The sequence below is a fragment of the Sycon ciliatum genome, chromosome 4 (genome assembly GCF_964019385.1).
Source record: "Sycon ciliatum chromosome 4, ocSycCili1.1, whole genome shotgun sequence".
In the NCBI taxonomy this organism is placed as follows: Eukaryota; Metazoa; Porifera; class Calcarea; order Leucosolenida; family Sycettidae; genus Sycon; species Sycon ciliatum.
The window spans coordinates 40,242,052-40,256,383 of NC_088646.1; the positions used below are offsets into that span (position 1 = coordinate 40,242,052).

A 14,332-nucleotide genomic window follows, 5' to 3' on the forward strand; every position below is an offset into this window, starting at 1 on the left:
GAGAGCACCGCACAGGCAAATTGCGCGCGAAACCATTCAATCACGTGACTATAATATGGGACTTTAGAAGTGTACCGCCCGGGATAAGTCCTGTGTCTAAAGCGTATTCAGTAATGTGTTGTAGCCGATTCACACGACAGGCAAATACATGTGCACCGGAATGTTGCTATGGCATTTTACCTGTGAACGAGAAAAGTGGCTGAAAAGTGCAAGCGAGCTGGGGGCCCACTTTCACGCTAATCGTGGCGTGCACGAGTACATTTTACTTCAAAGTACACCAAAAAGCGTGAAACAAGACTTGATTTTTTCAACATGATAAATTGTAGTATGCGTCTTTTGAAAATTTTAAATACCCACTGGTGGGTGAAGCATTCAAAAGTGCAAACGTGCCTGTCGTCGAGTGCAGCCGTGTGAATCCACACAGTCACTTTTCTCGTATATCACGGCCCTGTATAACGTGCAAGTGCCTGTCGTGTAAATCGCCTATTAGGGCAGCATTAGTTGGCTCCTTTCAGAAGTTTGGAAAAGTGCCAGTTTTATCACTTGGCTTATAGAGGCATTTTATTTTAGGGAGGACATTGCAGTGTTTTGACAGATCCTATACATGACGTATAGGATTTGAGTGTTCTGCATTATCCAGAGTGTTGTGATGGATGCAGATGATGACAGAACTGGTGGGGAAAGTAATGTAGAGGTGCTCAGTATGCTAGTAAATAGGTACAAAGATACCATGTACAAGATGTCTATGATTGATTGAGGAGTACTGCCACGGTTTGGCACATCTATAACTACTACAGTGGATGGACAATCAGCTTCAAATTCCTACGCGAGTGTACGAGTATGGAAAACAGTTCCAAACACCTCATGAAACTCATTTCTCATAATTTAATTTAATATGTAGAGATTTGTATACATGCACATGTATACAAATCTCTTCCCTGTATACAGGGAGTCATCAAATACTTTAAAAAAATTATTTGACGACTCCCTGTAGAGTAGTGTTTGTATACCGGCGACAGCACTGTGTATGTACCAAATGGACCTACACTGTACTTGCGTTGCATATTGCATTGAGGATACTCTGACTGAGCTTGAGGACTCTCGGCATGTGTTCCCACTTTCCAGCCAATTGACTTTGGACCGCAACAGTGACTACGTTGACAACGGGAGAGAGAGAGAGAGAGAGAGAGAGAGAGAGAGAGAGAGAGAGAGAGAGAGAGAGAGAGAGAGAGAGAGAGAGAGAGAAAGAGAGAGAGAGAGTGTGTGGGTGTGCACTGAGGCTCTCTCTCCCTCGTTGTGTCTGTCTGTCTCAGTTTGCAACAGACCCAGTTCGACTGAACTTTCCGCATCTGTAGAAACTACACTTGATCCGGCTGCTGATATACAACAGAATGTGCTCCACTAAGTAGAGTCCTTGAGAGATGCTTAACTGGAAAATCTTCACAGTAATAGAAATGCACACGGCAATGAACTAAACTTCAGCAGACAATAATTTATCAAGAAGGTCTTGTCTGGCACTCTAAGCAAACTATTAAAAAGGAGAAGAAATATTATAGAGATAACCAAGTTTCAATAGAGGGATGTCTCGCTGAGAGAAGATTTTTACAGTGGTGGACGGAAGGCCGCAAACTAAACCATCAAAATAAATACTTCAGTAACAATCAAACTCTGCCATGGATCAACCAGCGATAAAAATACCAATTTTATGGAGGACGTATGGAATAGTAGAAAATAGAAATAGGGAAAATATGTACGTAAGGAGCCAAGGTTCTGCATGTTCATGTTTTACAGGGACACAGGCTTTTCTACAGTTTTCTGCTATGGAATCAAGTAGTCGCGTATTGTGGACCATTGTGCTTCTTCCAAAGCTCGTCAAAGTGATCGCACAAGATCTCGGCACCCTTCTTGCGAGCCAGACCGGTTTCTTCCAAGCTCAATTCGCACATCTTCAAGTCGTGCTTACCAGCAATATACAGAACCGGGGGACGCTCGGGGTGAAGCTCCATCTGACGGGCGACCCAGGAGCCGTCAAAGTGGGCAAACCACCAGCCCTTCTGGCAAGGACTAGTCTTCCTGTCTTCGGGCCGGATAAACGGCACCCGGAAGAAGCGCTGTGGTCTCTGCTCTGCTGGCATAGTCTGGGGCTTGGACGATGAGAAACCTAAGCAGCAACAGTGTTGGAAAATGCAGACAGAAAAATTCGGTCAACAAGGGCATGTTTCGAAGTAAGAGTTGTGGAGTAATAGAAAGGTTTCGCTGCATGTGACAGGAACGTATCGCAACGAGTTCTTCACCGGAAGCGTCTCACCCAACAGTAGAATCCCGGATCTCGAACACGCAAAGCCCCAAACTCATTTTTTAAAAAGTCCAGAGGCCATGTAATGTTGTGAGGATGTATGGATGCATGGAGAGTGGATGGCTACAATGGAGTCTCCGCACATTTAGCACAACGTTATACTAGGATATGAATGACACGAGAGGCCATCAACCGTCTCCCGATACAGCAGCAGCCAGAGTCACAACATGGAGTAGACTTAGCAAAGGATTACCTTTGGGTGCACTGATTGCGTCGGGCTTGTTGTCCACGTTGGCGCCCTTCTTCTTGTTTTTGACTTTCCATGCGTGGTAGACCTTGAGACGCCGATGGAACTCGTCACGACAGGCAGCAAGAAGCTCAACATCAGCTGAAGGAGAAACAAAGACAAGGGTGCAAAGTAGACAACTGAGTCCATAGAGCCACCAAAATGCATAACAAACAGCAAGAAACGAAGTGATGGCGCGAACAGAGAAAGAAAGCTGCAGTTTCCCTCCGTCAACGAAGCCTACCCACACAAATAAATTTGAACAGAACTTCCATGATTCCAGTGTACTAGTATACCTGTGGAGTACTCAGCAGTCCGCGTTGGATAAGAGACTTACCTGAGCCAGAGCTAATGACCTCCTTGAGTTTCTCGTACTTCCACTTGCTGAGATCAGGGAGTTTCTTGTCAGCCTGTGCAGGTGCCTCCGACGCTGACGGCCTGTAGGCCACAAACATGAGCAGAGAAGATAATTTGAAACTCGGATGTTGAGCCCATAATGAATGTAGAAAGGAGGTAGATATATGAGGGAAAGGAGGTAGATATATGGATATGAGCTAAGAGTAACTATCCACCACTGTAACACCACTGTAACACCACTGTAACTAGATACTATAATCATACGGTCAGAAATCTAGATACCGAAGACAATGGTAGACTATCTTCACTTCCCAGGTATTATCACATCTCTGCTGTCTATACATACTTGAAGTAATTCATTGTGCTGTGCTGAGCGCTAGTTGTCATGTTTGGAAATGTTTATTGCGAGGAGCCGAGCTTTTTCCTTGTTCTTTCCTCCAGTGTGGCACATGCAACTTCCACAGACTGTGGCCACCCACACATCCAGTGACACATACATAGGCACACACAGTGACACACACACACACACACAGTGACACACACACACACACACAGTGACACGCACACACAGTGACACGCACACACGCACAGTGACACGCACACACGCACAGTGACACGCACACACACACAGTGACACGCACAGTGACACGCACACACAGTGACACGCACACACACACACACACACACACACACAGTGAAACGCACACACAGTGACACGCACACACAGTGACACGCACACACACACGCACACACACACACACTTACAGTGTGGTTCTGGCAATACGGGATACCTCCTGTGCTGGTTCGGAATCCTTCACCAACACATCCTGCGGTTTAGCAGAGTCCTGGAGAAACCCCAAAACCAAAATGAGACGCATAAGTTACTTGAAGCCCCCCGACCAAACTAACAGCCAGTCTCAGCAACTATACACGAGCACAACAATAGAGTATTTGCCAGACAAGGCTTACACTTTGCAGGAGCACCGACACTCTAGCTAGGTGATCATGATATTACATGCAAGTCCGGCAGGAGGTGAGTGCATTCCCACACTAGCAAGCGGTCAGCAGAAAGAGTATTCCCTGCGCCCAACATGCACATGCACAAATGCGCACACACACACAAGCCATACATCTATAGCGGGCCGCAGTCGCTCTCTGCGCGAGTTACTAGTCTGCCGACGCTACACATCTACCCACTAACCTGAGCAAGACGTTCCGCCAATTCTCTGTCGCGACGTTCTTGCTCCTCAGCGGCAAGCCTAATGTTAAAGGTAGAGACATGAACACAAACAGACATAGGCAACTGATGAAGAGAGTGAAAAAGAAAGAAACGGAGACAGAAAGATACACAAAAGGCACAGAGGAGGTTTACAGAGTTCGTCCCAACTCCGAGTTTCTTGCACAATGCGAGCAGCAGGCGACTTGAGACAGAAAGATAGAGATTGAGGCAATGCACAGACCGACTAGACAGAAATATCTAGAAACACAGTCCCCAAACCGACATCATGCACACAAACAACGTCAAACATACCGTTTTGCTTCCTCCGCAGCACGGCGGGCTGCTTCAGCACGATTGCGCTCCTACACACACAGACACAATTGCAACAGCAGGACAAGCCAAATTGTCGCAATGCAGTGCTTCAGTGGCAGATGCCCTAGTCCGGAGCACACTCTCAACTAAATGAAACACATTGTGTAGGAGAGGTGCATGCTTGCAGCAAACAAGTTGGTAATGCGGTCTATTCTGTCCGGAGCAAGGCAGAACTATTGAATCACACATGCACATTTAAAAGCACATGGAAAGTTACCCACCTCCTCTTCTTTCTGGCGCTTTCGTTCCGCCTCTTCACGCTGTCGTGCCTCCTCTTCCTCTCGCTTACGGCGCTCCTCCATCTCACGCAGCCTGACAACAAGAGAAGACGGAATTGAGAAGAAACTCAGTATAAGACAGGTGCAAGCCATAAAGATGACGAACACAATGTTAAGCAAATATACCGTATATTCTCTATTATAAGCGCCGTGCTTCTATTTTTTCAACACCCCTCTACCCCGTGCTTATATTGGAGACCGCGCTTATATTGGAGACCGTGCTTATATTTTTTCAACCAATACATCCATACAGGGCAAGAAGAAATACATTCTAGATATCATGCATGCCACATTGATTTCCACCAAGACCGTGCTAATAATAGAGACTGTGCTTATAATGTTTCGAAAGGTGCTCACAGTGTGCTAGTATTAGAGACTGTGCTAGTAATGGAGACCTGCGCTTATAATAGAGAATATACAGTAAGTACCATGCGATTGCCTCCTCCTCCATGCGCGAACAATCAAACAATAAAAAATGATTCAAGCACAGGAATCCAGAATTAAACACGATATACATGATTCAGGCATAACAAACCAGACAAAATTAATGATTCAGGCACAAGAATCCAGCCCTAAACACCAGGCACAAGAATCCAGACTTACATACGCTCGCGCTCCTTGCGCTCTTCTTCTTCCTGTCGTCGCTTGCGCTCTTCCTCCTCCTTGCGCTTACGCTCACGCTCCAGCTCCTCCTGGATCTTCTGCAGGCGCTCTCGCTCGGCTTCTTCGGCCTCCTTCTGGATCAGGGTCATGAGCTCGTTGGCGACGTTGTCCACCGCACTGGACAGGTCGTGGTACTGAGCGTCAATCTCCTTCTGGGTGACGGGCTGTGCGCGCATCTTGGAGATCATGCCATCGATGCGGCCTTGCAGATCCAGGAACTTGCCCTCCTGGTCCTTGCGGTATTTGTCCAACTTGTCCACTGTGCAGGCGAGCAGTACAAGAGCGGTGCACACAGAACTAAGCTGCTGGAGCTTTCCTCTCTACTTTTCAACACTTTATACAATGTTCGGGAAGAGTGTGTTGCTCCCTACATGGGAGCTCGCGGTTTTCCTGCCGACTTGAATTCTCACTTGATTGACTCAAACTACCATCCAGAGCACACTCTTCCCCTACTATCGCCGAAGTCGCACCAACCTCTTCTTCACATTTTATGCAATGTTCAATATCCAAAAGAACTGAACAGTACAACTGTAAACGTGAAGTAATCTGGTGTGACGATAACTCTGCCATTCCACTAGGTGTGCCATAATTATCATGATTCAACCATTGGCGTTTGCTTGAGGTACTTACGTAGATCCTTGATTTTGCCGAGTTGCTGCTGAAGAAGCTGGAACTTGGAGAATCCCTTGACACTGAGAACACCACACAGCGACAACACAACACCAATGAATGCGCTCGTAGATCCATTAAATTGGTAGTGAGACGTGCACAGATGATGTTGACAGTACAGCAAGAGCAGGTGGGGATGCATAGAAACCACCCTGCCACAGCTGGCAAACCACAAGCAGCCAAAGGCAGTATTGAGCACTCACCGTGGAAGGTTTCTTCTCCGAGTAATGAAACCCCTTGCAACAGATTGCAGAATGATATGCTTCTCCAGCCGGTATTGGATCTTGCGTGACACTGAAAGCATACACACCAATTCCCAAGGAAACACGCACAATAAGTGTTAGTTTGTATGTGAAGTGTGTGGGTTAGAGTGAGGGCTGCATCCCACCAGCCTGTGTGATTAACAAGATGTGTGCATACAAGGTCTCAAGAAGGTGTTTGAGCGGTCGCTGCTTGGATGACGACTACACCATAGCTCAGTGGTAGATTATCGCTGACCATAAGCATGAAGGGTTCGAGACCGGGTGGTGACAGCAATTTTTTCCGATTTTTCCTGTTTGCAACAACCCCTAACTAATGAATATGTGCTCACTTATCGGAAACCTTGACTCACCAGTCTAGCTACATCAGTGTAACTGGGAAGGATTTGTGCAATGTGTACATCACCCTGATTAGACGGCATGCCGCTCATTCCTCTCCCCGTACAGAATATCGCACTCCGCTCAAGCCAGCGTTTCGGTAAAGTCTCGTTATGCATGGATCTAACACGTACACTTGATGCATCCTAACACTAGCTATGCATGGGTGTAGCACGTACACTTGATGCAGCTGAGCACGCCCCACTGGGCCTTCCTCCATCGCTTGCCGTTCAGCCAGCCACTGACACGACTGACCAGCACCTTCAGATTGTCTGGGTCAGACTTGATGATCTGATCAAACTCAGCAAACTGCCAGCATAGTGCACAAGCACACAGAACAAAGGCGCACAACACAAACACAAGTTAGAATCGGTAGTCAAACTGGTCAAGCCAAAACAGCGGGCATACAGAATGTACATGTCATGTAGGCCCGGAAAGCAAGCAAGAGTACTGAATCTACCGGTATACCAAGATGTCCACAAAACCCAAATCAAACCAATGATACAAGTACATGCAGGCAGAAATAAGGATAGACACTGCAGTCCGAACTGCGATCACCGCATTTCAAACAAAAGAGATAGTCAAGGCCTCTGAGTATTATCTGTGGCATCATCAGTAAAAAATTAGAGTGTTTGTTTAGCTCTCAGACACGAATGTCAAGAACAGGAAAGTAACATCATCTGATGCCAGTCACGGATGCTTGTTGCACAGAAAAGGTGCTGGATAACAAAATAGTAGTGATAATTTCCGTTTTCGAGTACAAGATGGCAAAATCAGCGATGCCACTGCACTACACAACTAGGTACTCTAGTTGACATGCGCGGCGAGCAAATGTTCCTGCACTTCTGTCATTCGGTCGCACGACTCCGCTTTGTTGGATGTTGGTGCAGATCCAGCAGAGGACGCTCAGTTTCAATTGAAACTTCGAATGCCACGCTACAAGGTCATCACCAGACGACTGATACTGGATTTTCAAAATGTTCAGGTACTCAGTACATTAGTGTGATGCCTTCCGGATGTCCCTAAATGCTTGCATCCCAACCCCCTGGGTACATGCGGGCGCGGCTTACCTTGCCAGGTCTGAAGAACACCTTGGTCATACCGAACTTGAAGTCATTCACATCCAGACCAAGCGCCTGGAACAGAGCTTGGCAGAAAATTCTCGGGTCCAGAGAGGCGAGTTTGGATGGCAAGAAATCCTTGTACCTTGAGCCACAGGAAAGACATCAAGTGGAGGCCATGTTGATCATGACCAATCCTTGAAGATAGTCGAAATACAGTACAATGTGTATTCATAATCCCAATAACTTTTACAGTCGTGCCTTAAGTTATTGACATGGTATTCGAGGCTTGCAAGAAAGCAGCTATCAACTCTGAATTTGTAAATTAGACCATCAACAAACCAGACAGCCATTCTAACAGCCCATCACCAGCACAACTCACATATCATAAAGAGCTTGGAAGCCAGTTCTGGACGGAAAGCCACCCTGCATCATCCCAAGCACCGTGACCATACCTGAACACACACACACACACACAAAAGCGAACGAATGATACAAGTACTCAGAAATAAGGACACACATTGCAACACGGTACTGAGATCACCATATTTCAAACAAAAGAGAGAGGGAAAGAGAGAGTCAAGGCATCATCAGTAAAAAATTAGAGTGTTTGTTTAGCTCTCAGACACGAATGTCAAGAACAGGATAGTAACATCATCTGATGCCAACAGTATGAAAACTAAGTAAGGATAATTTCCGTCTTCTCCGAAGAGAATCCAAGAAGTGGTGTAACCGCTCAATGCTTCGGCAGAGCAAAAAACTAGTCAAGCATTCATGGGAAACTCACCGGCACACTGCAGCTGGCTGAGCACCTGTCCGCCATTGAAAACACCTGGCTCAATCTTGAAGTTAGTCTTCAGGCACCGGATGAAAGATGCACCCTAAAACAAATAGAAACCAACAAAAAGAGCATTGTTACGATTACCATTTCCGAGTCACCTTTTCAACACAAAGAGCATCATAAAAATCAACATATCTCTGCTCCTACAACTTACTGTAGATGGCACACCAAATGCACATGAAATCAGATTGATATAAAGGCTGCCAGTGCTCTATGAACAACACTAGATACGATTACAGGGGTGCAGTGTCCACAACTCCATATTCACTGTTGCATTCCTTGGCCACCCCAGGCATTCATCACAGTGGTGCATTGTGTTGTTATGCATGTAGCATGTGCCGTTTCCCACGCGCGTGCGCGTGGAATGGACTCGGCGGTTTTTAGTTGCTGTGCATGAGTTGAGTCAGGGCTCTTGCTGTTTTGGACTGAAGAAGTAAGAATACTACAAGTTTTACGTAAGCCTGTACACTAGATACACGTGCAACCCTATACTCACGGTCTCTCCCAACTTGACCAGCAACGAAGACAGTTGTGTCTGCAAAACACACAACAAATGGCAGCACGACACATAGCAGAGTATTCAGTGATAAGGACTCATCTCTCGGTTATGAAGAGCTTGTGGACACTCTGCTGAGAGCACTTCGGGCTGTATACATAGAGCGTTGTGATGGTAACTCGGAGGATAGTTTGGTGATTGGTGACCATCCGTGTTGCTCCGGTTGCAAAGGACGACCACCCTCTGGATAGGCACCTTTCTCACAAGAAGAATGAAGACGGTAGATAGGTAGGCGTTCTGTGTCACTGACGTCACCGATAACATCGTGCGATTTAACCCTAAAAACCGGGGCATTTTAACCCTAATTTCTTCCGATTTAACGTTACCCGTAATTTTTGTGACTTAACCTATAATCAGAGCATTTTACCGATGACGTCATCCGTAAATACCGATATTTTGCTACTCCTCGCGATGCTCATAGTACGCATAACGTACTCAGATGCTACGCAAGTTTCTGGAATCAACTACAGTCCATTTCAAAAACATAGACATGGTATTTTTGAAATATTTCAAATTTGGCCGGAGGTTTTCGAGAATTTCTTTCGGAATGTTGCTCAGGTCCTTCCCCCAATTACTCTCATATACTAGTAGATGTTTAAGCAATCGGAAAGCAAACACCCAATTTTGAAATTATTATGCACAAAGTGATCACCGATTTTATGTGCTATAGATGCTGGCAAGAGTACATAAACCAGAGTGTGCAACTGTGCATATCAGATCTGAAACAGCGCAGTTCGTGCACTACGTCACCCTGATGAGGTCAGCCAAGCCGCGACTTGCGTACAGCTCAAATTTTCATGTTTCATAGCCCGGAAATCAGCCAAGTTTGCTTGATTTTAGACGTCCTGTTTCAGGATTTCGGTGTTTTGTGTGACTGTGTACGCTGCGTACATCCGCCGACAAGTAAAGTCACCAGGCTATCCGTATCAAAAAACCGAAATCAAGACAAACCCAGTGACCTGCACCACCGCGACTGGTTACGCAACTTTTCACCGTACCTGTGGCTTACCATGCCGTCAGAAATGACGTAGTGCACGAATTACGCTCCCACAGGAACCATCCCGAGTTGCACACTCTGGTTTATGTACTCTTGATGCTGGCCTAACGGTTTTTTGAAATCATGCGTCTATATTTTTGAAACGCACTGTAGAACCGACGGCAAGTTTGAGCAATCTACCACCGTTTCAAAAGAGATGTTCACCATGTGGTATTCACGGTACCGCCCAATTTACCCGCTTCACATCCTGAGCGGCGGACTCCATGATCATCGCGCAGAGTTTTAATGTTGAACTGCGCGCGCGCCGCACCCTTCAACCAACGAACAACTGGGTGGGGATAAAAGTGATTGGATCCACCTTGATCAGTCTCATTCAACTATCAACCGACGGACATCATGCTTTTCAGGTGTTCCATGTGTATGAAAACAATGACCGGCCTCCAGCCGTTCGTCGACCATTTACGATCTAAGGGACATAACGCCGCACCCTTCAACCAACGAACAACTGGGTGGGGATAAAAGTGATTGGATCCACCTTGATCAGTCCCATTCAACTATCAACCGACGAACATCAGGCTTTTCAGTTGTTCCGTGTGTATGAAAACAATGACCGGCCTCCAGCCGTTCGTCGACCATCTACGATCTAAGGGACATCACGCCGCACCCTTCAACCAACGAACAACTGGGTGGGGATAAAAGTGATTGGATCCACCTTGATCAGTCCTATTCAACTATCAACCGACGAACACCAGGCTTTTCAGTTGTTCCGTGTGTATGAAAACAATGACCGGCCTCCAGCCGTTCGTCGATCATCTACGATCTAAGGGACATCACCAGAAGCTGGAGGCTTTCTTTGCAGCTGGTAAGTGATCTGTCGTGCACTTATCTTTATTCGAAATACCGGAGACCTTATTATGAGGGCATGCCAATGCCAAGTATTATTGCGCTGGTACAAGGAAATGCTGCGCTATCATCTATATAAGTAAACATTTTAAAACCAACATATCTGTGTTAAATGTTTGTCTGGATGGGGGTCGAGTACTCATTCGATTGCATGTTCCGAGTCGATGGGTTTGGCATGTTGAAGTTCGATATATCCCCTGCAAGAAACACTACATTCTCTGAAGAAATCCTGCGCGTACAAAAGCCTTAACTATGTATGCTATGGCGTCAGTGATACAAAACACCTACTTCGAAGTAATATACTTTCTACTGCCGGTGCAGGATGAAATGAATTTGCAGAATTCAAAACAGTGCAATACCACGGGTCCTACGCCAACATTTACTCTAGTTCAGTTGAAGTTAAAATAGAAACTGACCTTGAACTTGGCTCCCAAGCTGTCAAAGATGAGCTTCTTGCCTCCTTTCTTGGTTTCGGATGCAAGCTTCTTCATGGGGAAGAGCTTCATAACAAACTCATCTTCAGACTGCTGCATGAGCATCTCAAGGTTGTCATGAAGAGTGTTGTTGTTCTTTTCCAAGAAATGACCCTGCGGAAAAAGGAAAACACAAAAGGAGAGCTCACGAACAGTGACAAAGAAGCCATCGCTCATACACCTACACAGGAGTCATGTCACAGTACATGACCGCACAGACAGTGCCATTTTCAACTACCCATACTGGCCATAGCATACATGAGGGTTGACAAGCCAACTTGAACAACAAGCTAGGACAGTGCCCTGTCCTGTTACTGGTAGCATCAGTAAAAAATTAGAGTGGTTGTTGACTCTCATGAGAGAACTCAAGAACAAAACAATCACATCCCGTGGTACCAGTAAAGACTAGGGCACAACGAACGCACATCAACAACAGCTGCAACAGCCAATCAAGATGGGCCGTGTTGAAATAATGACAGCAGCAAAAGTGGCGTCCCTTACAGTCTCGTAGCAGACAGCGCCGGCGTAGTGGCGCACGACAAAGCCCTCCGTATCTCTCATGCCCTTGTAGAAGGCAAGCTTAGAGCGGCGCGGTGACTGTGCACACACAAGAGAAGAGAAAATGACACCAAACAAGTACATGCATCAGAGATGTTCCTCAAGGCACAGCATATCAAGACTTGACCGGTAGAGGCACAGCATATCAAGACTTGACCGGTAGAGGCACAGCATATCAAGACTTGACCGGTAGAGGCACAGCATATCAAGACTTGACCGGTAGAGACACAGACAAAAAGCAGTGTCTGCTCCAGAGCCGGGTCAGCGGCCCGGTTGGGGGTACTTGGACCCGCTTGGAAAAAGAACATCGGGTCACTTGTGACCCGGCTGGGACTCAACCAGGAAGTCCTAAGATTCTCTGATCTATAGTACCCGCACTTGAATGTACCGACCCTGACCCCGGTTGCAAGAGTTGTGCCAGGTACACGTGCACCCAGTTGGTTTGAACTTCTAGAACAGACACTGGAAAGTAGATGGAAGCGAGCCGAACAGCGAAAACTATGTAAGCTTACAGACAGACGGAAATGGTCTTTGTGGGTGGTGTGTACGGCGTTGGTGAAGTGTTCTACGTTGGCGGATGGCAGACGACATTCCTCATCCAGCAGTGCCAGAATTCCAGTCTTGTTTGCCTCAACAAGGTCTACACAACAATGACACAGCACACGGCAAAGAGAAGGCGAAGCAAAGCCAAGATTAGAAAGGGTCTACTTCTGAAGTATGAATGATAGAAACAGCCATGCACACTAGGTAACACATCCAATGCAACAACGAATGGAGACTGACAGAAAGATAGTGCAGTGCACGTGAAGAACGTGTATACCGTATTTCCCTTCGAAGTATTTATGTGAATATCGTAAAATACCGTTGATCTGCCCCCCCCCCCCCACGCCATGTCGCTTCCCAGCTGGGTTTTCGGCAGGGTGCAGGAAATAGATCAAGGCCGTCAAGTGCAGTACGATGTACAACAATGTGGAAGATCAGACTCGATGTGTTGGATTGTGCACATTTTCATCCTGCACTGGCACGTATTGTGTACAGCAGTGCACGAGTACCGTTGATCCGCCCCCTCTCTAATTCCCGCCCCCTGTCGATTTTCTACCTGTGAAGCGACTTCGGCGTATACAACGAAAATACGATGTTGAAGCGACGCATGCACTGCTGTACACAAATTTTGCCAATCCAGGATGAAAATGTGCACAATCCAGCATATCGAGTCTGAACTTCTACGTTGTTGTACATCGTACTGCACTTGACAGCCTTGATCTAATTCCCGCCCCCTGCCGAAAACCCAGCTGGGAAGCGACATGGCGTGGGGGCGGATCAACGGTACTTTACGGTAGTTGTATACGTGATCTCCTCGTTCTATTTATTTGCGTTGTGCGCGTGACGTTCCTTTCTTTTTGCTATAAAATTCTATCTGTGAGCATGATGACGTAAGTTGCCATTTTTCCTTGCCGTCTTGGCTCGAGACGATTATTTGATTTGACCCAAGAGTACATGGGTTCATGTATTCTTCGTTGGTTAGTTGACCAAGACGATGTTTTACCGATACTTGTAGTTTTACTCTCTCGAAATGTATTCCTATCTGTAATTGAAGACTTGTGTCTGTTGGTTGGTGTTCCGGAGTAGGGGATAGACTGAGGCGCAGCCAGTAATCCCCTTGCAGCTTATGGTGCCAAAACCTGGGCGCTGACGCCGTTGCGTCAGCACGATGCTTGAGTACAGCCTGCCCACGAAGCCAGCCGAGCCGCTGGAAGAGTCGAGAGTACATGTATGGGTCCTGCAGCTGTGCGACGCCGGAAGCGAGGTCACCTGGTGACGCCGAGATGGCAGCGACCTCCGTGTACCCGAGGTCTTGACAAAGCGTGCCATATTCAAATGGTGCGGTAGGCTAACAGGTCATCTGCCAGTTTGTAGTTGGCTTTGCCCCACCTGCAGTTACACCAAGCGCCTCGCAGTGATGGAGGCAGAATGGGATGAGCCCGTATCCGACCAAGTCGTCAGCTGGACGCAAGAGTCACTGGTGATGGCGATCGTTGTATACGCGATCGCTTCCCAGGCAGAAAATCGACAGGGGGCGGATCAACGGTACTCTACGGTATATTGAAACACGGTACAGTATGGCTGAAACCTGGAAATGGAGGTGCGACACGGCAAACACGGCA

The 14,332-nt window shown here is 46.8% G+C and overlaps 1 protein-coding gene across 1 annotated transcript; it reads right to left on the reverse strand.

The window, feature by feature from the left end:
* Positions 1–1,377: 1,377 nt before the first annotated feature.
* On the reverse strand, positions 1,378–12,807 carry LOC135816156 (unconventional myosin-VI-like; the record flags this gene model as incomplete). Its single annotated transcript, XM_065329548.1, is given in 18 exon segments — positions 1,378–2,161; positions 2,550–2,684; positions 2,920–3,020; positions 3,705–3,784; positions 4,141–4,198; positions 4,471–4,520; positions 4,752–4,842; positions 5,412–5,730; positions 6,102–6,163; positions 6,344–6,434; positions 6,958–7,087; positions 7,849–7,984; positions 8,222–8,294; positions 8,627–8,720; positions 9,177–9,215; positions 11,553–11,723; positions 12,111–12,206; positions 12,680–12,807. Coding segments are annotated over 18 exon segments (2,189 nt in total), but the record flags the coding sequence as incomplete, so codon positions are not given.
* Positions 12,808–14,332: the final 1,525 nt, after the last annotated feature.